We start from the raw sequence: 26,613 nt of genomic DNA, 5'->3' as shown, positions 1-26,613 counted from the left end.
ATGTAACTCATTTGGTGTAGGTTACCTATTCTGACTATACAGCGTGATTCACCAAGCATGCTTACTCCCCTTTTTCCTTAACAATGCAGTTCTTAAAAATCTAAAGTTCGGTTCAATGATTTAAATTTTTAATGTGTACTGACTGCATTTTTGTTATTCATGTGTTGATTTCATTGGCAGTTTGTTTTGGTTTTTTTTATGTTTAAAAATTAAAAGTTCGACTATAACCTTAAATTAATTAATTTCACTTTCTTTCTGTTTTTCTCACGTTATAGTTGCTTTTAAACTTCTTATTCATTTTCATATTTTTATAAATTCATACTCAGTAGTCAGTTTAGAACTATTTGATTTTTTATTTTGTGTTTCGTCTCCTGTAACATTTATGTAAATATAGTTTTAGATCATATACTTCTATACTAATATATGATCTAAGAGTATCGTTCGTCCACATGGCTATATCATTTATTAATAGTATTCGTTAATATAGGGTGCACATTGACGTACTTACAGAAACCGTGAATTTTTGGGTTGTGTCTTAATGAATTATGTGTTAGTGAGTTACATTGAATTATTCGAGGATATCCCATTTTTAATTTTTACCTTTTTTATAGCTTGAGTGCGTCCTCGAAAATTTCCTATTTCTATGTGAAGTGAAATGAGTAATCAACTAATTATTTTTAAATATTGTAATACATTTTATTGATTTTTATAAACATTATAGCTCTGAATAGCTAATTCAATTAAAATAATTTCAATACGCTAAGAATTACCACATTCCACCTTATTTTGGACGGATTTGGAATATTAAAAAAAAGTAATTGGGGGACGCACTCGGGAAACTTCCAATTATCAGTCGAGATTGTCACATTTAATTATTATATTATTGTATTTTTTATTGTGCAAGTGTGTGCATCCCGAGACAGTAGCGTTCTGGTTCGAAGCCGCTAACGGACACAAGTTGATAGATAATCGGCTGACGAGCCTCATGAATTTATTATTATAATTATTACATGCTATACAGGAATTTTGTCCTTATATTATTATATGTTGTTCAGGCATTTTATTCTTGCTTGCTAATCAAGCACTCGGTAAATTCTTATGCAAAAGGAACAACAATCATTGTACGACCGGGTTTGTTTACAAAGTTGCAATATAACGGAAGTGTTGGCGGTGGGATGAACGAAATAATAATCTCTGTAGTAACAAAAACAAATTCCGTTAATATGTTTTTATACACACACACACGCATATATATATATATATATATATATATATATAAGTTAAAATTTAACCTCGTATACGGCCTGCCAGTCCGATAACATTAAACGGCGTAGATGAGTATATTTATGCGTACCTATATATGTATATAATATATATGTTAATTATATTGTCCTCAACAGAATAAAAGTCCATGGCCCACGTTCAAGTCCACGATTAAAAGGTTACAAGTCAGCAACAACGATGTACCATGAGGCATTTTTACGTCTTATCATAAAAATCAAATTATTTTTATTTTTTTTAATTACTTAACAAAATAAGTTACCTACTTAATATTACAGATTAATGATTATGTATCGTCAGCAAAGCCGCGAGGTCAGGGAAGAAAGATATTATGAATGTGGTTTTAAGTTTTAATGATGATAGTGACTTATTAAGTTAAATATATATTATGGTAACTAGTGGGGTAACTAGTATTTTAGGGTCAGCAGCATAACATTTTCTGAGGCCTCTTAAAAAATTAAAAAACGATAAATCTTCAATATTTAAATTTGAAATTTATTTCAAATACCAAAATAATATTATTTTCATATTTATTATTTTGTTGTGAAATCTGTAATCTAACATAAAAAAACATAAAAAAGATATTTTTGGTTAAGCTAGGACCCTCATTAGTTTTGGCTCGTGGTGTTTGCAGTGACCTTGTCCACCCAATTTTTATGCCAATTATGGTAAACTGTTAAGGATGTATATCAGTGGTTCTCGAGCTTTTTTTGTTTCATTTTGGCACATTATTATACATGACAAATTTTCGCGGCACACTCAACGCATGTGTAATGAAATAAAGTACTGTTTTAAATATTATTTATTATTGATGGGGCACGATTATTATCGTGGCGCATTGAGAGGCAGCCAGTATTCGGACGTTCATGCAAATTGAGATGTCGGGGATACTAGACACAGCAGGTCCTGTACTTCGCTTGGAGTGATATTTCGAGAATAATAATACCATAGTAATATGTATTATGCACTCGTGAATTATTGTCGGTTTGGGTCATGACCTTAGTTTGGAAACCATTGATCTAATATAGATTGTAACGATTTTGGCATTATGATGAGTGACGTCTAATTATTATGTAAATCGGGACCAATTTCGGTAAGGAACTTGTTGATTGATTTCATATTTAAACTTGTAAAAATATCATAAGCGTTGTCCACGAATTTAACTCGAGTTTTTAATTTTTATGTCTATGTTGATAGGCACTAAAACGCTGTACAAGCGTACCCCTACTGTAAAATGCAAATATATGTTGTATAATTTTATGCAAGCTGATATACCGAGAGAGAATAGAGAAATCTACATATACCTATATTGTATATATTATAATGTATAGTGACATGATTTATCTGCACAACGCTTGGCAAAAATACAGCTTCAGGTGCCGAGATTTTTGCTATACTATAATTTATGCGTAATTAATGCGATTTATTAAAATATTTTGAAAACGCGCTTCTCTTCGCTGATTATATAATATCTGTATACGAATAAGAATCACTAAGTCTGGAGACAATAATTTTATTTGACGGCAGCGACGTTGATAGGCGGAAGAAGCAGGCACACAAGCGATTTCACAGTATTATATTATTATATACTACACAGTAAGAGAATAAAAATTATAAAAGTAGTAAATACTAATAATGACATTTTATAATATGAAACGATCGTGATTGTATTTTGTCTGCAGAAAAGTGTAGGTATAGTCCCAAAAAAAAATATTTACAAACGTCGCAATATATCCGTCGTCCGCAATGACCTAAGTTGGCACGATTGCTCAGTGGAAAAAGAAATAAAACGATTTGTGCATATTCTTCGCGAAATATAATTCAAAATACATAACATACAATATTATTTGAAGCGGCCGTTTCCGGTGTGCAGTTTAAAATGAATCAAATATAATATTACGTATTATGTCATTTTGAATAGTTTGTTTACGACGTAGAGTTATTCGTATTTTTTAATGATGTTATTATTTATACCGATAAAACATCTGAAAATTCCGTGCACGTTGAACTAGTTGTAACCACACCAATTATGAATAAAGAACTTCTTTATAATCGTGGTGGTACATGTAACCTAAAAACGTTATCACTTTTCAATTATCGCACGTGATTCAGAATTCAGATAATATAATATTCATGTACTCTTGTAACTTATATTTTTTTAAATTTAATAATATATTTATTTTATAAGACATTCCTAGCCAACAGTAGGCTATCTATATCTAGAGATAGTATTTACAATTTTTATTTTTGACTTTTAAAAACAAGATAACGAATAGAAAAAAAAACAAAAAAATATATATAATAAGATTAATTAGGTACCTTATACTATACAATGTGATTCGTTAAGCAAGCTCAACTACTTTTTGGAATTTTTAGGTATACCAGTTGTAAAGTAGTATTATTTTCATATCCTAATTTTTGATATCTTTTAAAGAGTTTCCAAACTTTTTTTTTTCAAATAAGAATCATCCTTTTTTACTGTAAAGATTTTTTTTGTGTAATAATCAAGATGTGTGTAAGTATTTTCCAAATTACTATCAAACTTAATGTATTAACTACTATAAGGATGTTAAAATGGTTGTACATAGCTAAATCAAACATAAAATGCTAATCTTTAATACTTTGATTTTCAATTCATCATAGCTCCACGTATCTTTAATTAGTTATCCTTATTACCTAAATTTAATGTTTAATAATTGAGAAACGACAGAAACTATTCACCTGAGTTTCAATTTATAATACATTATATATATTATGTACCTTTCTCGACGTAAAAAAATAATCTGATAACCCTTTTTTTTACTGTAAACAGTTGAGAAACCGTACCTTTTGAAGGCTAGACCAATTCGGCATTAAAAGTGATATTTTATTGAAAATGCAGGTTAACCCAATAACCCCTTTTATAAATAAACGATTCACATTATGACATCATATTACGGTTATATAATATTGTAATATGTTGGTCCACTCGAAAATGTTATATATTTTCCAAACGTCAAATGGGCATTTATAGAGGGTGCGTGTCAATTATACGTAATAATATAATATTACTCGTATATATAGGCGTAGGTACCTATATGATGAAAAAACAAAAAACAAAAACCTAAAAACCGCTAGTATGTTAATCGAAGATCGCCGCTCCCACCTCCCGCGCCCGACGTCTCCTCCTCCTCGTCTTCGAGCACCAGACAGTGTCAAGGCCCGGCTGTCTCACTATCAGCTCTCTTTCGCTCTTATTTACACCGTCACCGTCTTTCGCCGCGGGTACAACTGCGGTATACGTCGCAGCGGCTTCACGACAATAACCGGCTGCAAGACACGCCGCGACACCGTAGTTTTATTATTATTTTTATGTAACAATAATATATATAAAACATTATATAGAATTTCTACAGACATTTTTCTATCGTCCATCCGGTTCAGTTACCGTTTCTCCTCCCTAGCTTGCGCGTGTTCGCCAGTCGGTTAATACCTGCACTGTTGTGGTAGCGGTCGTCCGCAGAGCGCGCGTTTACCTCTTTCCCGGGTTGACCGTCTCAATAATAACGTTATAAGACATTAAATAATATCATGATATTAGCATAAAAATTATTATTTTCCGCCATGGACGTCGCGAGCGGTTAACGCATTTCGTTTTCTTAATATTATATTTATAATATTACGCATCAATATTTGTTCTAACTGAAATCTCCTTCGCAAATTTTACCGAGCACGTTGGAGTGACGTTTTTGGAGTGCGTCCGTGAATATACAGAGAAAAACTCGCACGAGGACGGACGGTCGTCTCTCGTCTCAGACGCAAGATGGATATCCAATTCGAAGACTTGACGTACGAGGTGAAGCCACCGTTTTGGCAAACCAAAGGTCAGTACCTTCGATATTGTTATTAGGTTTTTTTTTTTCATAATCCATGTATGTCTGAGCTTGCCAAAAATGAGGCCAAAGCCAATCGGAATATTTTGTCTCTTTACAAGTATTGCAGCGTTTTTGCAGCACTGTGATTTTTATTTTTTGATACCTATGTAGGTAATACTAAATTGTTAAATTAAAATAACCAAACGATGATTTGACTATATGCCTACGATATATATATATATATATATATATATATAAATGATAACTGTCACTATAAATTTATACAATATGCACATAATATTATGAGAATATAAGGACCCAAGTGTCACGTAAACACGGCAAATAATCATTGTAAAAATATTATACTTGTTAGTGTTGGAATGTGCTACAACGTTTAATGCTTGTGGGTGCAATGAGAAACCATGAAACAAAATCTAGTAGAATCAATTGGAATTTTATAACAATTTTGACCATCAAATTATAATTCATAAATAATGGCGTATGTACTAGAATTATTTAATTTCGTCATATCGGTATATGAAACGAATGATAACTCGTTTAAAGAATGGCTGTTGTTATCTGATATTTTAAATCAGAATGCTCATTGAATTATTCCTGTTCATAATATATAATAGTTACCAGCTGATATAATAATTAATATTTTTTTTTATTTTATATAATAGTACATATCTGTCTTATCTATATAATATAGTCGGTTGGTTGTAACTTTTAAGCAGGCACAGTATATAATATAACGTCGAATAAATAATCTACCACAAGACGGGCTTTGTTCTGCGTAAATTAACTTAGTAATGAAACACGTGTATTCTTTTTCATTTAAAAAAAGTAAATATAGGCATATCCGCATATCAGGGTTAGTCTGTAGCTTGTAGGTATATAACTATAAGTAATACAAGGGTTTAATATAACGTAATATTACAATTATCGAAATTATAATGGTTACGCGTAACCAAACCATGTTATTAGTGTCTAAATTATTTTAGTTATTATACATTCATACCTAATAATAACGTAATAGTAAGTCAATTGGTTTTAAATTATGCGTGTGTCATCACTGTTATTATATGACATTAAATATGTGTTTAAATCCTATAAAAACCGATAAAAACTTGTACCTATTACTGAGCGATGAATGATAAAAAAACGATTGACTATCCTTAAAAATACACACCACTTATTGCTTATATCAATACGGCACAAATATTGGTGTCTAGTTATTAATTTATTATAAAAAATATTCTTTATAAATTATAAGTATCTTGTCCGAGTAATTCTTAGTTGTATTATACTATAATGTAAACAACGCAATATTTGAAAAAAGTAATTCGTCTCACGACTCGCATGAGTTATGCAGTATTTTTAGTGATTTAGTTATGGGTGTCAGTCACTAGTGAAATAAAAAACGTGTAGACAGAACGGTGGGAAACGCCTATGATATAACTATAGGGTTTGGAACTTATTGCACACAAATTTTAGGAAATATGCTTGCACATAATGCACTTAAAATGCAACTGAATATTTTTTTAAAGATGATTAAAAATTTGATTTATTTATTTTAGTTAAGATAATTTTTTTTACTGGTTATAATTTAACATAGAAAAACTATGACGCATGAAAACAAACTGAACACTTATTTTTCTTTTATTCTTTTACATACTCTAAATGATTTACGTTAATTCGATCGATACCTGATAGTAAACGCAGGTACAATTAGGTATTTCCCTAGATGCCAAATCCAGTTAATAATGTTTATTATCTTATCTTCATTAAGAAACCGACAAACAATTTCCTTAGTTGCTCTGTTCAGACTCGTTCTATGATTAGGTACATTGCCCATGTTAATTTTTGGAGGTAATTCGAAAAATGATCATTTCATGATAGTCAAATTATTATTTTTTGCACTCGGTAATTCTTAACTTACCTCGTAACTTACCTATAGTAAGTACGTAGCTACTACGTATACATCACATGTCTTAAAATCATTAGAAGCTTAGATACAAACAGGCACGTTATTAAAATTAAATTAATATCCAATTTATCAAAGAATTTTATAAGAATTTTAAATATTTTATTTATTATATTAACTGACAAAAAATTTCTCAAATAACTTTTTTAATTACAATCATACCATTATTACCACAAACGTGTTATTAGATTTCATATTAATTTGAAATATTTTGAATGTATTTAATTTTTTTAATGATTATACTCAAAATTGAAATAAAAGTATTTATAAAGTTTAAATAATAGTCAGGATAAAAAAATATAAATGATTTTACGTAAGTATATATTTATGTATCAACATTGAGGTTATTTGAATTCCATAGTTTTTATATTTTATACTATTCTGTATTCATACGATTTATTAAAATTTAAGTCCATGAAGTTTATCAGTATGTAGATTTATTAAAATCTAGCCCTGTTAAAAACCATCACACAACAAGTACCACATTTTAAATATTATAAATAAAGTACGTGCTAAACACATACATTAGACTTCTTGAGTAAATTCTCAACTCTTGCTGTCGCAATTATTGCCTAGGGACGTTTTGCGCCACTCATAACTCATATAGTCATATAATTCATCTATGTGTAAACACTTGTATATACCTATACTAAATTTAAATGTGGGCTATACGTAAATTTGAATTTTCTATACGTACTTATTCACGAGTACTTCTAAATAACAATAACAACGAGAATGTGAAAACAACGATCGTGCAGTGCATAGGTCAACTCTTTTCGTCGTCGGCCGATTACGTGCGAGTCGTTTTTAGTTTTTTACAGCGAACTCATACACGAAAATAATATATAATCAGAATATTATAATATTATACGCTATACAACTAATATGCAGAATGCAGATATAAACCACGTAACCACGTTTACACAGTATAAGATGAATTTAATTTCAGATGTGTGTATACTATATACATACAGGCATTAAACTATACATAATACAGATACAGTGGGCGCACACTAAAAAATAAACAGGGGTAGCTTATTGGCTTTTAGTCTAATGGCTATAGCCTATATGCCTATATAGTAGGTATTAAATAGTTTTTTAATTTGTTTATACATTACACGAATTGTTACGTTTTGGATATTTTTGGGGCTTGGATAGACACCCACCTATCAAAAAAATCAGGGGTAGCAGCTTCTACCCTTGAACCCTCCAGTGTACGCCGTTTTAGGCATACAGCTGCGGTGATCACGGCCACGGTGGTCGCGTCATCCCTATCGAATATAATAGAACGCAAGCGCAACTAGTATAATAGTTTTAAATGCACAATTATTATCATATTATACATGTTATGATATTTTTTGCCATCATACATTTTAATAATGCATTTCTATAATTTATCGTACTCGGTATATATCTGTATACTAGTATGTAATCAAAATATATTGGAATTAGAATATAAATATCTATTTAGCTGAAAAGTGATATTTAAAATGTAAATAATAAGCTTGGTAAGTGTTGTGGCAAAGCCCTCCCACGGGTCTGTCGTGCACCTGCAACACAGTTTTTAAATCGTCGGATTCAGCTCCTCTACTTAATTTTTCCAAATTCGAGCACTGAGTATAATACTTTAATCTAAGATTTAAACTTCAGCGACCACAGGATATCCTACTTGAACCTAAAAAAGACACGTCAATTTTAGATTCTAACCTAGAGTGATAAGATAACCAAAATTAAAAAAAATCATTGCAATAATGTAAAGATAATATTGTAATCATATTAATCGAATAAAGTACCTAACATTACAAGAATACCTTGTGTATTGATACAACTAAATAAATTAATTTAAAAAAAACTTTTTCATTCATATATTATGATCTGACGGGTTTTTAAAGTTTATTGTGATGCTCTTGTAAGAGCTTTTTAATCATTTTATAATACTACTGATAAAAGTCAAGGCTGTACTCGTGGTGTTGGCTAAAATTCAAAAGTTATAGAAGGTAATAACCATTTGTGATGAGGCATGGTCGCATGGAGGTATCGGTTCTAAGACGGAAACGTTCAAAATTCAAGTTTCAAGATCTAGAAATCCCTCATGTCCCTAGACAGGATAGCATCGTTAATTTATACGGTCCAGTCTTGTCCTTTGATGAAAGTCCAAACGCAAAGCGTAAATCTGAAAGACGTATTTTAGTGTCTAGCAAGTCAGTCACCTAGAGTGAAAATTTATTTGTTCAACTTCGATTATTTACTTCATATCGTAATGACAAATCCGAGTAGGTATATTCATTGTTTACATCTTAAGCTCAATGAATACATGAGGTATAGGTTATAGACCATGATATTTTAACGTCATGATCTGCAAATTACAAGGTAGTTGACTATGTATACTATAGGGTATGAACTGAAATGAAAGTGAGAGTTCCTTCATACATCCTTGTGTCAGTCATATGACTTAAGTTCAACGTAAGGCTTATTATCTAATTTTTTTTTATTTAAACTAGTTTAACCTGTTGCAGACCTTACTATGATTTCAACGTTCGGTGTTCCTATATTTGTAGATAGGTACATACACTTAAACAATAAATGATGATATTAAATCGATAGGTAACGCATATAATATTCCGGATTGTATCATTACCATCATATGTTTGAACATTATTTGTTTAATGGACGAAACTATTCGAATAAGTATTTTTACTGAATATTACGGAAAATTTAAATCATGAAGTAAATAACTTTAATACCTACCACATCACTGTACACAATATAAGTTAGTATATAGATATTCGTCATTCATGGATCATCAGAGTGTCAACTATTTTCAAGTACAAGTTGAGTTTTGAGTACAGAAAAATTAAACTGCTAGGTAATCTATTTTGTTTGTTTTCTAAAAGATAATTAGTATTATTTTGTATTACATCACAAGTAGTAGCGTATAATAAGTGATTATATAGGTTTATTCAAGAATATATTACAAATTATAATACTAGATATTGACCCTTTTGCTGTGAGAGTATGAGCCCGTATGTTGTCTGCCACATAATAAAGTACCTATAATAATATATTGCCAAACACGTACACGTTGTCATCTGAATCATCGTCAAATATTTTACCATAATAAATAAATAAATAACTATTTATTTTTACTATTGAAAATGATTGATATTATGTGAATGTCACGTTTTACGATGGGATTTTTTTAGTGTAAAGACTACAGAGTAAATAATAATATATTATACATTCATTTTCACAAGATTTTTAATATCAGTAAACTGCAGTTTGTTAATGTAGGTATTACCTGCAATTAATATCATATTATGTAGATTAACTGACGTGTTAGATAATGGTATTTTACTTAAATACTATAATATTATGATAGGTACCTATATCATATTTCAATTCTATACAATAACAATGGCATTATAATTTAGTTTTTTTGATTAATATATCATTAAATAAATGATTGTTTTTTTTTTTTTAAGTTTCTGTTATTTAAGTTCAGTGTCTGTCAATGTCATATAATATATTATTAACTATTATACGTCATAATATATTAATATAACATATAACACGTCATATATATTATGTTCGTCATCCAGCAATGCGTATTGCGGTATTCTGTTATGCAAAAAATTTATCAATCTGAAAACTGAAGACATTTAGAACTGCAGCACACGTAAATTTACATGTAATAACGATTAAAGAGCGTAAAAATAATCACATCGGTATAACATTCGAGTAATTTTGTTTGGGATAAAATTGTAATTTTGAAGATTTCAGAAGATCGCAGTATTTAAAAAATATATATCAAAAATTAACAAATAAAAATATAATTCGTGAAATATACACAGTGTATAATTAATTGTTTGAAGTTCTGAATATTATATTCATAAGTCATTGTGAGGTAAAATATGTATATTATTTGCATTGGTTTTACATATATTATATTCTACTGTTTTTATTTTGCAATTATCAATACATTTTTTTATTTATTATATTTGAGTTTTACTTATTCGACGTACCTACATCAAACCAATAGGTTATATATAAAATATTATAAGAACTGAACAGTATATGAGTATAAAATATTATAGAAAGCTTTTTAAAACTAATTATACACCGAACAAGTACAATTCATGATTTATATAAGTATAAAAAACGTTAAAATTTTATTAAATTAATAAATATGGCTGTAAGATGCAGACATAATCTATTAGGTATAGAATTTATAACCTAAGTTATAACAAGAAAATTAAATTTGTTTTCGAGGTTTGTAGTAGTAATTCAAACAGAAATACAATATCTAATTAATGGAAATTTAAAATTTAAATTCTTGTTTTATCATCTTTCTCTATCGTTTTTATTGTTCCTATTTTTGTATATTTTTGTTGATTAAATAAAACTTAAAAAAAGTAAATATTTTTTATCATCCCCATTCTATTTAGTGAAACTTTTCTAATGTAATTCTTATACGTAACTATACATATTAATTAGTTCACATGACGTAATTTTGAACTTTTAGTTTATCTCTGCGTCTTATTCTTACCTTAGACGTATTATAATACGTCAAAGGTAAAATCATGTACAGTATGTAGTCAGATACTTCTACTTCTAAGTAGTCCTAATTTCATTCTAACTCTTAAATTTTAAATAACAATACAAAACATTAAGCAATAGTGGTTTTGTGGGAAGCGATGGGCTAATCTCACCCCTCACCCTTTGGGAGTTAAAGGGGATCACTCCCTTGATTGATTTTTTCTACTTTATTAAAATTGAAAAATAATTTATGGAAATAATTTACAAGAAATATTTTCAACGCTTTTAAAATATATATGATCGAAACGTAAATAATAATAATAATAGTAACAATAACTTTTTGCATATTTTCTTGGTCCAAGGGTTGATTTTATAATGCAGGTATATCATATTAAGATGTGCTTTGGTGTATTATTGTTTTTAGAATAGAATGGTTTTATTATGTGAGTATTAACATTCACAAAGAAGGCGCAACAAATATTTTTATGATCAAAGTATTGTGATAAAGTGCGATTAACAAATTCTCATGTGTTGTAATATTGATTATCCTTATAGACAGAATATATATCCGAAGATGAAACAGATTATGTTATTTGGTTTCCGAGAGGAGTGGGGAATCCGTCGATTTCAATCGGAAATTGCCGTTCGCTTTCACTTTTTACGTCAGATCAGTTTCACATGTATTACAAGTTCATAATTTCAAGTATCTGTATCTTTACGTATAAACAATATTTCAGACTGTATAATAATATGACATTACTTACCAACCATTTTATTTTCCACGCTAATTGAGTGTGTTAATATGTTAAGTAATAATCATTAAAATACATAATATTTAGTGTGATACTATCATTAATGGATTAAAAACCATTTCAAAAAATAAAAACATTTTTATCATTTTTACAATAGTTCTTATGAAATAGGCAGTAGCAATAATATTTTATTGATATTCTTTTTTTATGAAATATTCGTTATTTTAATGTACATGAAGTAATTTGTTGCGTCATTTAGTGTACAATTTAAATATTTAATTATTAACTTAATCTGGTCAATCAACAATTTGTAACATCGAATGTTATGCCATAGTATATAAAACATACATATGTAGTTTAGAAAAATAACTTGTTATTATAACAATGTCAAAAGTACCAATAGGTATAGATGATATAATAGCCAATAGGCATAGTGTCACAAACATTATCATATTAATAAATATTTAAATGTTATTTAGAATTAAAATATTTAAAATATCAATAATTTGAACAGGAACCATATTTGGCAAAAGCCATGAAGCAGGCATACTTTGTGCCTGAAATATAATTTCAGTGGTCTGGAACAAAATTTAAATCTTAAGTAAATCTTCATACCTAAACCATTATTTTCTTGCTTGTATTATGTTGAATATCATTATTCATGAATTATAATGAATTAAAAAACACATTATAAACTAAATTACCTTTTACTTTTGAACATTTTTTTGATGGTATTATTATTGGATTATATAGTACAACACAACTATATTATAGGAACCCAACTCCTTATTTATAGGAATTGTTAGATTTTTTGTATGTGGATGTGGAGGAAAAATATTGGATTGCGTACAATTTGGCATGTTAGTAAAATTTGATTAAAAGAACTTTCTTGGATATGCTAGATTTTGTTTAAAAATAATTTGATAAATTGCATAAATTAGTGATTATTTTGTTATTTTATTTTTAGTTCCGTCAAGAACAATATTGAAGTCGGTAAATGGCCGATTTTCAGGCGGAGAGTTATCATGCATTATGGGACCATCGGGTGCAGGAAAGAGTAGTTTACTTAATGCATTATCTGGTTACAAGTAAGCATTATTCTCGAATTATATTTTTTAGGTTAGTTTAGAGCGTGTGTTTTATATAAGATTATATTATGATATACACGATGTACCCGATATAGGAAATCACTAATAGGTTTAATTTATTGTATAAATGTTTAATGATCTTAATAAATATTACACGCTTGTTGTTATATATATATATATATATTAATAATTGATAAGATGTATCAAAATAAGACTGTTCTAACGTTCTAACTTATTTGAATAAGAATTAAAGTTACTTAAAATGTTAATACAAGCTATTAGTTATTATACTAATTTCATAACCGGGAGCTAATTAACTTAACCTTAAGCTGTAAAGAACCGTTTGAACTCCCAATACATTTTTTTAACAACAACATTTTTTTTTGATATTATGTTTGAAGTTAAAAAATTTTGAAATTTTAAAATAATTAATTTTAAATGTGAAAGTAAAGTCGTTATCCTTTGATGTTAAAGTACGTTACACATAAACACTATGATTACTAAATCGTCCAAAATCCATTAAATATTAAGGGCCAACAATTTAATTTTATACCAACTAATATAATATATATTAGGACCTATATTACTGTAACAAGTTTAGACAACACTGGTAGGATATTGTAAAAATGTGTTAGTTCGTCTATTTTTACACAGTTGAATTTTTATTTTTTAAATTATGAATACATGTAGGTATAGTTAATAAAGATACGCATTCGTTATTTTTTTTTTTTTTTTTTTAGGGTTAAGGCTTCGACAACTGAGGCATTAGCCTGGGGGAATTGTAGGGGAAGGTACTGTAGGTTTTAAACACGAGGGTATTTTGGCAGAATTTTGAATGAGCACCCGTAGGTTTCTGCCATGCCCGGTTGGGGGGCGGCGACCTCTCTCTCCAGACACCGCAAAATGCCCAAAGAACGATGCCGCCCGTGACCGAGGTTCGAACCGACGACAGACGCCTTAATCCGCTCGGCCACTCCACTCCCATTCGTTATTTTATTAGTATAGAAACATCAACAATATTGGGATATATTTTTTCTTGATTATTATAATTAAATGATTAGAAAATGTGCATACAATAATAATGTAAAACATTTAGAGTTCCATATTCTATGAGTTATATTTTTTAAGTGTATAGAGATAAAATTAACATAATTTTTATAATATTAACGCGCGTAATATCGTCTACTATAATATTATAGACTTCAGTTATGATTTTGAAAATAAATATTTAAACTTTATTTGACAGGGGTTAAGAATGTATTCAATATTAATTTTTCTTTTATCGACATTATAAATTTTTTAATGAAAATATCTATTAATTGTATAAAATATAATATAAATATACTTCAGTGATCATATATTGTTGTTATAACAATAACCAAAACAATATTTTCTTATGTTGACTAATTAAGCAGTAATATTTTAGTTATAAAGGTGTAAGTGGGACTCTGAAGCTGAATAGTCAAGTCAGAGACGAGAAGTTGTTTCGTAAGTTATCATGTTACATAATGCAGGAGGACAAGATTCAGCCCATGTTGACTTTAAATGAAGTGATGATGTTCGCAGCGGAACTTAAACTATCCAATACTACACTGACCAAAGAAAAACAAATGATCGTGAGTTTAATACATAATAAAACAAACAATACAAATCGCCTACAGGTGTAACTCGTTTAAGTGAAACTATAGTTAGGTACAGTTTTTTTTTCAACGGGTGAATGGATACAATTGTAATATGCCACATAAATAGACTAGATAATTCTAACATCTATCGTATTATGCAGTGGCGTACATAGAAATCATTTTTTTTGGGTGGGCTGTTACAATATATAGCAACTAAAAAATAATCTAGCACCTAGAGATTACTATATATGTATATTTGACAGCTAAAAATGTGTTGTTTTTTTTTTTTTTTGGGGGGGGGGGGGGAGTAGGGCTCTGCAGCTCACTAGGCTGTCCTTTATACGCCACTAATCACACGACGACAAAATAAAACTAATAAAACCTTAACATTTTTTTAAAAATATTAATTATATTTAACACAAAATTATTAAATTAAAAATGTATAGTTAATAAATGATAAATATTTCTGGATATGAAAAATAATTTTAAAGCCATTTTTCGTCGTTAGCCATTTTTCATATTAGCTTTAAAGCATCTGAAAACAAAATGCCTGAATTATCGATTGATATTTCTATGTATTAACTTCGGTTTTCGGAATAATCCTTATTATATTTACTAATGAGTTGTATGAACTAGAAACTCGCATATTTCACTTTTCCATTTAAACAAAATAATTTATCGTCGTTTCAATTAATATTGTTTTCTTAATTCTTATGAATTCGTATAAACTAACTATTTAAGATTCTGAGTGGAACGATGGATGTATTGATTGTAGGTACAATTATGTGAGTTTTTAAATTTATTATCTGTGTCTGTGTACACGATAAGTAGTCGAAATAATGCTTTGATTTTACATTTCAGTATCTATTCCCGTGAGAAAATGAATCTAGATTGTGCATTCCAGAGGTTAAAATTTAAAGTTATCAGTAGTTTTCAATTTATATTATTGAATTAAAATTTAATACCATCCATTAAAGTGACCCACTTGTATATACTTACTATACAGCAGAGCGACACCCACTTACCTGCTTTTTATTTATTTTTTTAGAGGGTGGGTGATATAAAAATGTATAGTGGGTAAACCTACTTTGAGTTTAAATTGCAACTATTGCTATAATACAAAACTAATATGAACTATATTTAAGTATAGAATAATCATTATGTTTGTGAACTGACAAAATTTCAAAAAAAAAAATCATTATGTTTTTACGGGGTGTTAAATTATTATTTCGATGATGTAATATTATTATGTATAATGTACTAAAACATGTATATTGTAACGAAAGTATTAAATAGGTGACAGAAATTCAAAATGTCTTGGGACTATCCGAAAGCAAAAACACAAGGACCGAATTTTTGTCGGGAGGACAGAAAAAGAGGTTATCTATCGCTCTGGAACTCATCAACAACCCGCCCATAATATTTCTTGACGAACCTACTAGGTACGTATTGATAATTTGCTATTTAAAAATATGTCGTAATGGATGTAATGTGTAGTGTGGTCAGGACAGTTTTTCTTTCTAAACTTATTGATGGTCATTAGTTTTTTGGCTTCATTATTCGTAGAGGCTGTACTTATAGGCTATAAGAAACATAACATACATTAACTTAAATGAATGTCTTCAAAGCATTATTATAGTTGCTACATAATCGAGCAATTTTATTTTACTGCTTACTATCATTCTATGAGAAAACATGAAACTAATTAATATACTTACACTTACATGACCTTAAATATGTACTTTAATGTTACCTACAATATAATATTTAACCAGCGTTAATAGTAGCTGATTACATATAAAAAAGGTAAATATTTTGTCACTGTTTAACAAGAAACCATTAACTTAAATTAATTTATTTGTACCTTGGTACATTTTGACATCCACCAAATTAAATAATGTATATAGGTAATAGGTATGTGTTATTTTTTTACGAGAATGTTACTTGGTTATTCTGATTTATATAATTTGAGAACACTTTAATTTCTATTCCATAGGTACAAATCGCTAAGATTAATATCATAGCATTGGTTATTCCCCGATAACGTAATATTATTAAAAACATAAGCGAACACCGAACGCATTTAGTAAAAATAATATATCCGTAGGTTAAAATATATATTTCTAATCTAGTAATATGGTGTAATTGGTATTTACTTAACAGAACAGAAACACTGTATTTTTTTTTTTAACTAGGTACATAATTTTTTTTACTAGGTGCTTAGGTATAAACCTACATAGAATTTGTACAAAAAAAAAACCCAAATAGAAGAATTTATAAGGTTTTTGCTTGGAAAAGCAATGCATTATTTAGTATTGTATTAATGAATATTTTAATGGTTTGGTGTAGACCCATACAATGATTAATAAAATAATTATTATTATACAGGTGTCACCTATGTACTTATATGTATCATTATTATTTAATAATTATTACTTATATGTTTGCCCATTATAATTATTAAGTATGTTCCAATACATTTATATAGGTGTACCATAATTGTCAATGCCGTATGCTCATATTCACTACGAATTTCGTTTAAATTTCTTCATTTGACTTCACGTGATAAAGTTTATTAGTCTCAAAATAAAATACATTACTCTGTTACTCTGTCTAGTGAGTCGATATTTCTATTGGACACGGTATTTATTATGTTATGTATTAGACTAAGATATAGGAAATATTGGCAATAGACTGTTTGCAATAATACGTAGTGTATAATAATAACGTTATCAGTGCGTGTAATAACGTTATTACGAAGGTCCGTCTAAAACGGTATACCTACCTACATAATATTACTATGATTGGCTGTAACAAAATGTTATTGCGTACTTGCGTGTTATCTTTCCGTGACCATAGATGAACATAAATTAAGCAAAACATTGGCTCGGACTTCTTAAGCAAAAATTATGTATATTATACTAGGTATAGGTATGACGGAATCGGTTATGCATACGCATAGAGAACTTAAACTCTGTCTATGGTGAGTGGTGACTATATGGTGATGTCAGCCGGTTTTCAAAAATTAAGCATAGAAGATAAACAATGTTTATATAATTTGTTATTATGTAATTATATTTTGTTTCTTAAATAAGCAATTATTATTATTGGTAGAGGGATTGCCTCAATACCGCAGTGGCGTCCAAAAATATTTTCAATATACGGGATGAATTATATATATATATATATATATATATAAACTATGTACATTTTAGTCATTTATATATATATATAAATGTATGGAAAAAAACCAGGAAGGATTGATCATTCAACGCTAGTAGCTTAGGTATACTGCGTATAAGAAAGTATTAATCAAACGTCAATTGACCCGCATAAAGTGTTATATCCAGGATTTTTTTCGAGGGGCTACAACTACAATATTTTATAGTTAAGGCTAGGATACTACCAATACTACCGGGTAAAGTAAGTTTGCTATTTCTTGGAGGAGGGGAGTCTTAAACCTTAAGCACTTCTTAATAAGGTTGCTTCATTAGATATAATGTTAATCTAAAAATAGTCCATGGTCTTTGCCCCCTTGAACTTTTAGGATATTATACTCGTATTGATAATTCATTATAGCTTTGAATTTATAGAGAACAGACTTATTATTTTTTTGGTTGGCGGGAGGTTTATATTGATGTCAAAATAAAATTGATTCCCCGTGATATAATAATTGCTTTAACTATAGTTTAACATAATTGGCCTGATTAAACAGTGGTCTGCAACTAGAGATTTTGTGATCTTGTCCAAAAACCTATATAACTCTGCATCTGACCAACATCACACGTCACCCCTTAAAACCTGAGTGACACAAAAGTTGACGTGAAAATTTCGTGTTTTGTTTTCCCACGAATAGTGGCCTGGACAACGTTTCCAGCACGTACTGCCTGCAACTGTTACGTGGGCTCGCTCACCAAGGCCGCACCATTGTGTGCACCATCCATCAGCCAAGTGCCAGCATGTTTCAGCTGTTCGATCACGTGTACGTGCTGTCGCAAGGGTACTGCGTGTACCAGGGCTCCACTGACCAACTTGTGCCGTTCCTGTCTACCGTCGGACTACACTGCCCGCTGACGTACAACCCGGCCGACTACATAATCGAAGCGACCGACGGCGAGGAACAAGAGAACATCGAAAAGTTGGCCGCGGCCATGAAAAATGGAAAGCAGTCGCTGTACAAGACTAGGGACGTCAACAACTGCTACTTGAAAGAGGACACGACCAAATGTGAGTGACGACTGTATGTTCGAACAATAATTAATAAATCTAAACTTATAATGCAGGTCAGGTTACCTATTAAGTGTCCCTGTGGTGGCTAAACAATTTGTTTAAACGCTGGTTATTTTCGATGTCTACTAATCAGTTGTAAAAAAATCTCAGTTTAATTACATATACCTATGAGCTTGATATTTAATAGAAAATTTAAAAAATAAAGCTCTCACATGAAATTGTTTAATCATCTAAAATATTTTTATATATTAAGATTTCCTAGTAACGGTCAGAAGATATGGTTTACATTTTCGTTCTAGTGTTCCTGAATTCCTGTACCTGTAATGTTTACGCGGTACTAATCCTCTTGTCTAATCGGTGCATACATTTTTAATAAATTTAGTCCCCTTCGTATCAGACAAAAAAAATAATAAATAATTTCTTTAAGAAAAGATTTTTAATATAACTTATAATAATTAAAACTATAACCGTTTAATTGTATATTCACAAAAATATGATTTTTGTGCCAATCAATTTTGCGTTGCTTATAATGTGTATTTTATTGTTCTTTACACGTATTCTCTGTTATTCGATTACAGCTGGTGAATTGCTTTTGCCGGAACTTAACGGAAACGTGGTCACTACTAAATTGCTTCCTTTGCCACCGATAAAGTACAAAGAAGGCGACGAAGTGGACGACGAAGAAGATGACGTGGTGAAACCAGGAAACACGTGGTGTGTGGATTTTCCAACTTCCGGTTGGTCGCAGTTTTGTACGCTTTGGAAACGCATGATCTTGCAACTGTACAGGAACAAGGTAAACACTTTATTTGTACAATAAGTATGCTTATATTAGACAGCAATAATAAATTGGTGTATAATTTCTGTTTTCTATAAATATTATATAACCATCGTGTTATGCCCTCGTCGATGTGATATTATAATCACGCATAAAATATGCATTATTATAATATTAATATTAATATTAGTATATTATTATAATTAAATGGTTCGTTGTTTTTGTGTTTCACTTGGACAACCACAGATCGGTTTAAATATACAGTTTTACCATCATCTCATCTGTGGCCTGGCGGTAGGCATTGTGTTCTATGGCAAGGCCAACGATGGAGAACAGTTCTTCAATCACATGAAATTTTGCATGGGCAATATTCTCTTCCACACATTCACGCAATCGATGATACAAGTGCTCGCATGTACGTTTATAATATATTATACACTAGATACTTATTACATAAGTGTATTACATATATGAAGTTAATTAATTCATAAATGACAAAAGTTTTGTCATGCAAGGTCAATCTTAGCGTTATATTATTATTTACAGCTAAACCGGCGTATTCGTCTGTAATGAATAATGATATTTTATCCGAGTTGCGTCCGTGGTTTTATCACGACACATCCGAGTTGCGTCCACGGGGTTTTCAGCGACTGAGAATAATATTTGGTGATAAACTAGTAGATATCTCAAGTATCGATATCTTATCTGTAAATATCCCTTTACAATTAATTGTTTGAAATTAATTTTGTTCATGTTAGCATCAGTAACACTTCGATATTCCATGTTCGATAAATCAACATATTTTTATTTAACTTTGCAACAGAAAATTTTGAAGTAATTAAAATGTCCAATGAAAAAAATAAACTATTATGCACTGTATTATATCTATAGGGTTCGGAAGTTATAGGAGCAAAAAAAGCAAAATATGCAAGACAAAATTAATGAAATTAATACAATGGGCAAATTTGATAATTAATATAATATGAAATAGCAGAATTTAGCATTTAGGGGCAGGCACTCAGTAGCACCACCCGACCGAGAACAGATGTCGTGGGTTTTACTTTTTTTTTTTGTTTTTTTTTTTTTTAGCAGGTCTCTAGGCCACTGCCTTTTTAGTCTTCTGCGTACATTTCCAGGAAGTGAGGTGGAAGAAAGTTGCTTTATTAATGGATTACTGTGTGAGTTTAAGTTGGAGTGATGAAATTTAGAGTAATGTGCTTTTGCTAATTGATTAAGTGTAGGAATGTTTAGGTCTTTGTGAAGATTTTTGTTTGTGAAATACCAAGGAGAAGACGTTATTAATCGTAGGCAGATAGATTGAAAAGCTTGAAGAGTGTTGGTGTTAGAGGGCTTTGCAGAGCCCCATAACTGGATACCTTATGTCCAAGCTGGTCGAATTATTGATTTGTATACTGTAAGTTTATTGGAAAGGGAAAGTTTGGATTTTAAGAGTGGTCTAATAGGATATGAAGTCTAGAGTTAACAGTTTTGCGTTTAGCTTTAATGTGTGGGCTCCAGGTTAAGCGTTTGTCGAGAGTTAGTCCGAGGTATTTGACTTCGTTTGAAAGACATATATTTAAAACTTTTATATAAGTTTTATATAAAAAAATTATAAATATGGCGTGTTACCGGTTGGCGTTTGAGATTTTATTGAACTGAAAGAATAGTTAAATAAATATATTTTCATTATTTGTGAAATACGACATAAATATATTATGTTGAATAATACCTGTTAAGTTGTTTTTCATAAAATAAAATATTGAAACAATTACAAAAATATTAAATAAGACAGTATATAAATAAGTCTCGACGGTAACAATTATTTTTTATTTAAGCCGTATGGGTTACATGGTAGCTAATAGATTATTTAGTTCAGTAGTCTTGCGTTTTTCATGAAAACTATAATTATCATTAATTATATTATAATAATTAAAATTAAAATTTGTCTGCAATAATTACGATATTTTGAAAAAAAACCAAGTGGGTGTATGGCATACATCCACTAATACTATGTATATCTATAAGATCATAATATTATGTTCATGTTTGCGATTATCATTGTTACATTATTTTTGTAGTTCCGTCCGAAGTGAAACTGCTAAAACAAGAATACTTCAACAGATGGTATAGCTTGAGGCCGTATTTCTTGGCTCTACAGTTATCAAGAGCACCATGTATTGTGAGTATAATATTATAATAACATAATTACTTAATTGAATAAAAAAAAAATGTTTTCATGACGCTCGTAATGACTATACGTTTGATGATCCATCAGTTTGACAATTTATATACTTTAGCGGGGTCGTTCATATTTTAAGTCACTAAAATAGTTAATTTGCACATAGCGCGCTGTTTGAACGGCGATGTGTATACATTTAACGTACGTGTTAAGTCATCATAGAAGTCCAATAACTACATGATATTTGTTTTTTTTTTCTGTTTAGATATTTTTTAGCAGTATTTATACGACTTTGGTATATTTCATGTCCGGGCTACCGTACGAACTCTTGCGGTTTTCGATGTTTAATATCATATGTCTGCTGGTTTGTTTCGTCTCCGAGGGTATGGGACTGCTTGTGGGTTCTATTTTCAATGTAACGGTATGTATTGTTATGAAAGAAAAAAAAATCATATGTAATCGTAAACCAAAAACAAATAATTCAATTCTTTCTATAGAAAGTGAAGCAATTATCCGAAAATACAAATAAATATTATATGGTGTGCACTATGTTGCAGTGACACGTTGGATTATACACATAGTATTATACACAATACATAATTACATAGGTATATTAATACGTGTTTGTGTGTAGTATTGTATACCTATTATTATCGTAACTATATTACAATATGTTATGTATAATTAGATGTTGTATACAATTAGTAAATACTATTAAAGTAGTTGTATATAACATAGGTATCTGGTATATTGTATAAGTATTGAACTACCTCGTATATAAGTATAATAATATATGCTGAATCTATTTTTTAATCGTCAAACATTTTTAAGTTATCTTCGCTTTAAACGAAAATATTTTTTAATTTCATATTCTAAAGCAAAATATTTTACTGGAAATTTCAATAAGTACGTTATAGTCGTTATTCCTTAAAAGTCGAATTTTAAACGAACATCTTCGCATTAATCATAGTTACAAAATATGTATTTAAAGTTTAGATAGGTAAAATAGTGGAAATTTATCGAATGCCTTTATTGGGATCTTTCGCACTATACAACTTATAAATTACACTAATTACAGCGTATTCAAATAAGTACAATTTTAAAAAAATATATATTGATACAAATAAAAAAATTATAAAAAAAAATAGTAGCTTTTTAAAAATGTTGTTTTGTAATAACGAAATTACCTAAATTAAAAAGTGAAAAACTTGAATTCATCCTGTTATTAAGTTCATCTTAGAAAACAAATAAGACGATTTATTTCTGAAGATACCTATATATATTGACTTTCGTCTTTCATTTTTCATGTATACTGCAATGTAAGACAAAAAAAAAATATAAAAGTTGAATATTTTTATGATAAAAACTAATTAGAAGATTTTTTTCAGAAGATACCTACCTACCGTATTATAATAATAGATGGGATATTTTGAAAACTATATTACATCAATATTAAAACTAATTAATAATATAATCAAGCATAATAATAAATAATAGTATCTAATATAATTTATATAAAAACTTAATTCTTACAGAACGGCAGCGCGGTCGGCCCAATGATGATAGCACCGTTTTTGGGACTGGCCATTTATGGATTCGACTTCGCGCACCAGGTGCCGTGGATCATGGAATTCGTAATGCAAGCCAGCTTCTTGCGGTGTGGAGTCATCGGGCTGGTCATCACCGTGTTTGGATTGAACAGGGAACCTTTGTACTGCGACACGGGCTACTGCCATTTCAAAGACCCAAACATCATAATTTACTACCTGAACGTGGACAGGAAACATCCATACTTCGAGATCATCAAGTTGGTCATTATGCTTTTGCTGTACAGGTTTCTCACGTATTTCGCGCTCCGGAAGAGGCTCTCTAGTCACTAGCTGCTAAGATGATGGCCGGTGCTACTACTTTATTGTCGTTTTTTTTTGTTTTAATGTTTTAATTAACCCTATATACATATATAGTTATATTTAAATTTGATCGATATCAATTCGTTGTATTTTATGTTTGTCAAACTATATATACCTACCTATGTACAACGATAACATTATTTTTATATATTAGCCATTATAGGCATACATATCTACTTAAGTTTTCTAATTTATCACACCGAGTACTCGAAGACCAAGACTTTCACATTATAACGAACAATACGTATTTTGTAACTAATTTATAAGTATATTATATTGTCATAACTTTTGTATTAGACAGTAAAGTTCTATGTAGTCTATACACGAATACGGAAGTGTTGTATAATGTAAATATAATGGAAAATTAATTTTTATAAAATATTTATATGAATAAGACTTACAAGTAAGGCGTATAAGTATTTTTCCTCCAAATAAATTGTGCCAAAAAAAAAATATATATATATATATATTATATATTAAATATACGGAAAGATGCGGATTTATAACCCGGACCATTTATTTTAATTAAAGTAATCCAGTAATCCATTATTCAAGTCTACAACACATGAACAAATTTTATACATTTCAATAAGCTAAAGCAGAAGAGTGTATGTTATAAGTTATAAAAGTAGGTACTAAGTAAGTAAAACATTTACATTTTCTTACTATGCAATATTGTGGTTGTGAAATCATATATACCTAATATACAAAATATGTAATATGTATAGCCATCAAACTAACAGATACTATTTTTTAACAATCAAAATTAAGGAATCACTATTTCGAATAGTTTTAACACTACTCTCTCCGTATTTATAGTAAAATTACCAACATTTAAGAACGCACAAGGAAGAATTTTATCTGCCATAGCGTTTTTATTATTTGAGTAATATAGAATAAAAATACAATCAATGTTAACAGTTTTTCATTTAATTATTAAAAAATGTTGTGCTATCAAAAAAATTAAAACGCTGTGACACAGATAAAGTTCTTTTCTATGCGTTGTAGAATTTTGATAATTCTACTGTAAATATGGAGCGAGGATAGTTGTCCCACGTCAAACGTTTTTGGTATGTTGAACATTTTGTAAGAAAGAAACAACATATGCAGGTCAAGCGTATTGTTCTATGTCTATATATAAAATATACAATGTGTCATAGATCTTTGAACAAAGCTCATAGGTATATAGACTTATTATGGCACCTGTCTGGCTGTCTACAAAGTTTTATGTATATATGTATTATTGTATTGCACACGTTAGTGGTAATAATTTATGAAATAAAATATTTCAATTAATCACTGCAGATTGACCAATTTTTAATTATTTCCTAAATAAAGCTGAACTATTCTTACTATTCTAATTAATAAAGATAAATCATGGACCTTGATAAAAAACATTTAACAGGTATAATGCAACAAGAGTTTTGCTTATAAAAACTAAAAATCAATTTATTATTACAACAGACAGAATTTATAATAATAAATAAAATATGACACAAATGTATATTTACAAGTTATATATTATATTAAGGTTTACAATAAACTTTTATTTTAAAATTTTATTAGTAATGAAACATTGTGAAATATAATATGCTTGACCGTAATATGTGTTTCATGAAGGCATGATGAGATATTACTTGGTCACGTGTATGTTGCCTTAGAAATGTACCTCCCTAATCATCGTAATATGTTTAAGGTCACACGTGATATTACCGTGGTAATATCATAAATCTACATAGGTACTATACACAATACACATGTATTCATAAACAATATTATTTAAATTATATTAAATTATAATATAACATTATAATGATAATATGTGTGATTACTTGACACCAATGTGAAAAAATTTAAAAAAATTATTTTATTGGGAAAACGTGTGTTGGTATATACTATATTACTATATAAAGTTAATTATTGTGATTAAATTAATATTTTATTTTACTATTAGGCATTAATAGGTAGGCACTACAGTATAGTTACATTTTTGCAAAAATTTACATTTGTAAATATCAATAATGTCATCGAGTGTACATAATATTTTAAAATTTTCAATTACCCAAGGGCCAAGAATAACTCTTAATTACAAAAAAACAACTAAAACCGTTTTTTTAAATCTAAATAATATCCAAATTTGAACTTAAAAAGTTGAAATATCTATTAAAAATAACTATGTACCTCTATTTGGTTTTAATTTTTTTGGTTAGGTTCAATATATAGGTAGGCTTACATGGAATCCTATTTAAAATTTAAAATTTAAGCCTTCCTTAATTGATTGAAAACATTTTTTTTAAATAAAAATTATCACATCTTAAATCCAAAAAATAAAAAATAATAATAATTAATCTTAAACTCTAACCTGACTGGCGCCTTTTAAAAATTGCTAAGGCAAC

The 26,613-nt window shown here is 29.3% G+C and overlaps 1 protein-coding gene across 2 annotated transcripts; it reads left to right on the top strand.

The window, feature by feature from the left end:
- Positions 1-4,526: 4,526 nt before the first annotated feature.
- Positions 4,527-24,723, top strand: LOC107161686 (ATP-binding cassette sub-family G member 1-like). 2 transcript variants are annotated; one of them, XM_089222971.1, is made up of 10 exons: positions 4,527-5,144; positions 13,378-13,498; positions 14,925-15,114; positions 16,417-16,562; positions 18,977-19,347; positions 19,929-20,146; positions 20,375-20,543; positions 22,207-22,307; positions 22,573-22,728; positions 22,805-22,896. In XM_089222971.1, exons 1-10 carry the CDS (start codon positions 5,084-5,086, stop codon positions 22,865-22,867), a joined length of 1,596 nt encoding a protein of 531 aa, XP_089079097.1. In that variant the 5' UTR covers positions 4,527-5,083; the 3' UTR covers positions 22,868-22,896. The 2 variants fall into 2 exon arrangements, with proteins under 2 accessions (XP_089079097.1, XP_089079096.1); XM_089222970.1 differs by lacking the exon at positions 22,805-22,896 and adding an exon at positions 23,843-24,723 and having other exon boundaries at positions 4,528-5,144.
- Positions 24,724-26,613: the final 1,890 nt, after the last annotated feature.

This window comes from Diuraphis noxia, unplaced genomic scaffold (assembly GCF_037042655.1).
Source record: "Diuraphis noxia isolate RWA-SAM2 unplaced genomic scaffold, SU_Dnox_SAM2 contig0003, whole genome shotgun sequence".
Classification (NCBI taxonomy): Eukaryota; Metazoa; Arthropoda; class Insecta; order Hemiptera; family Aphididae; genus Diuraphis; species Diuraphis noxia.
Note: the sequence above shows the minus strand (reverse complement) of the source record. Positions and strands in the feature narration are given on the sequence as shown.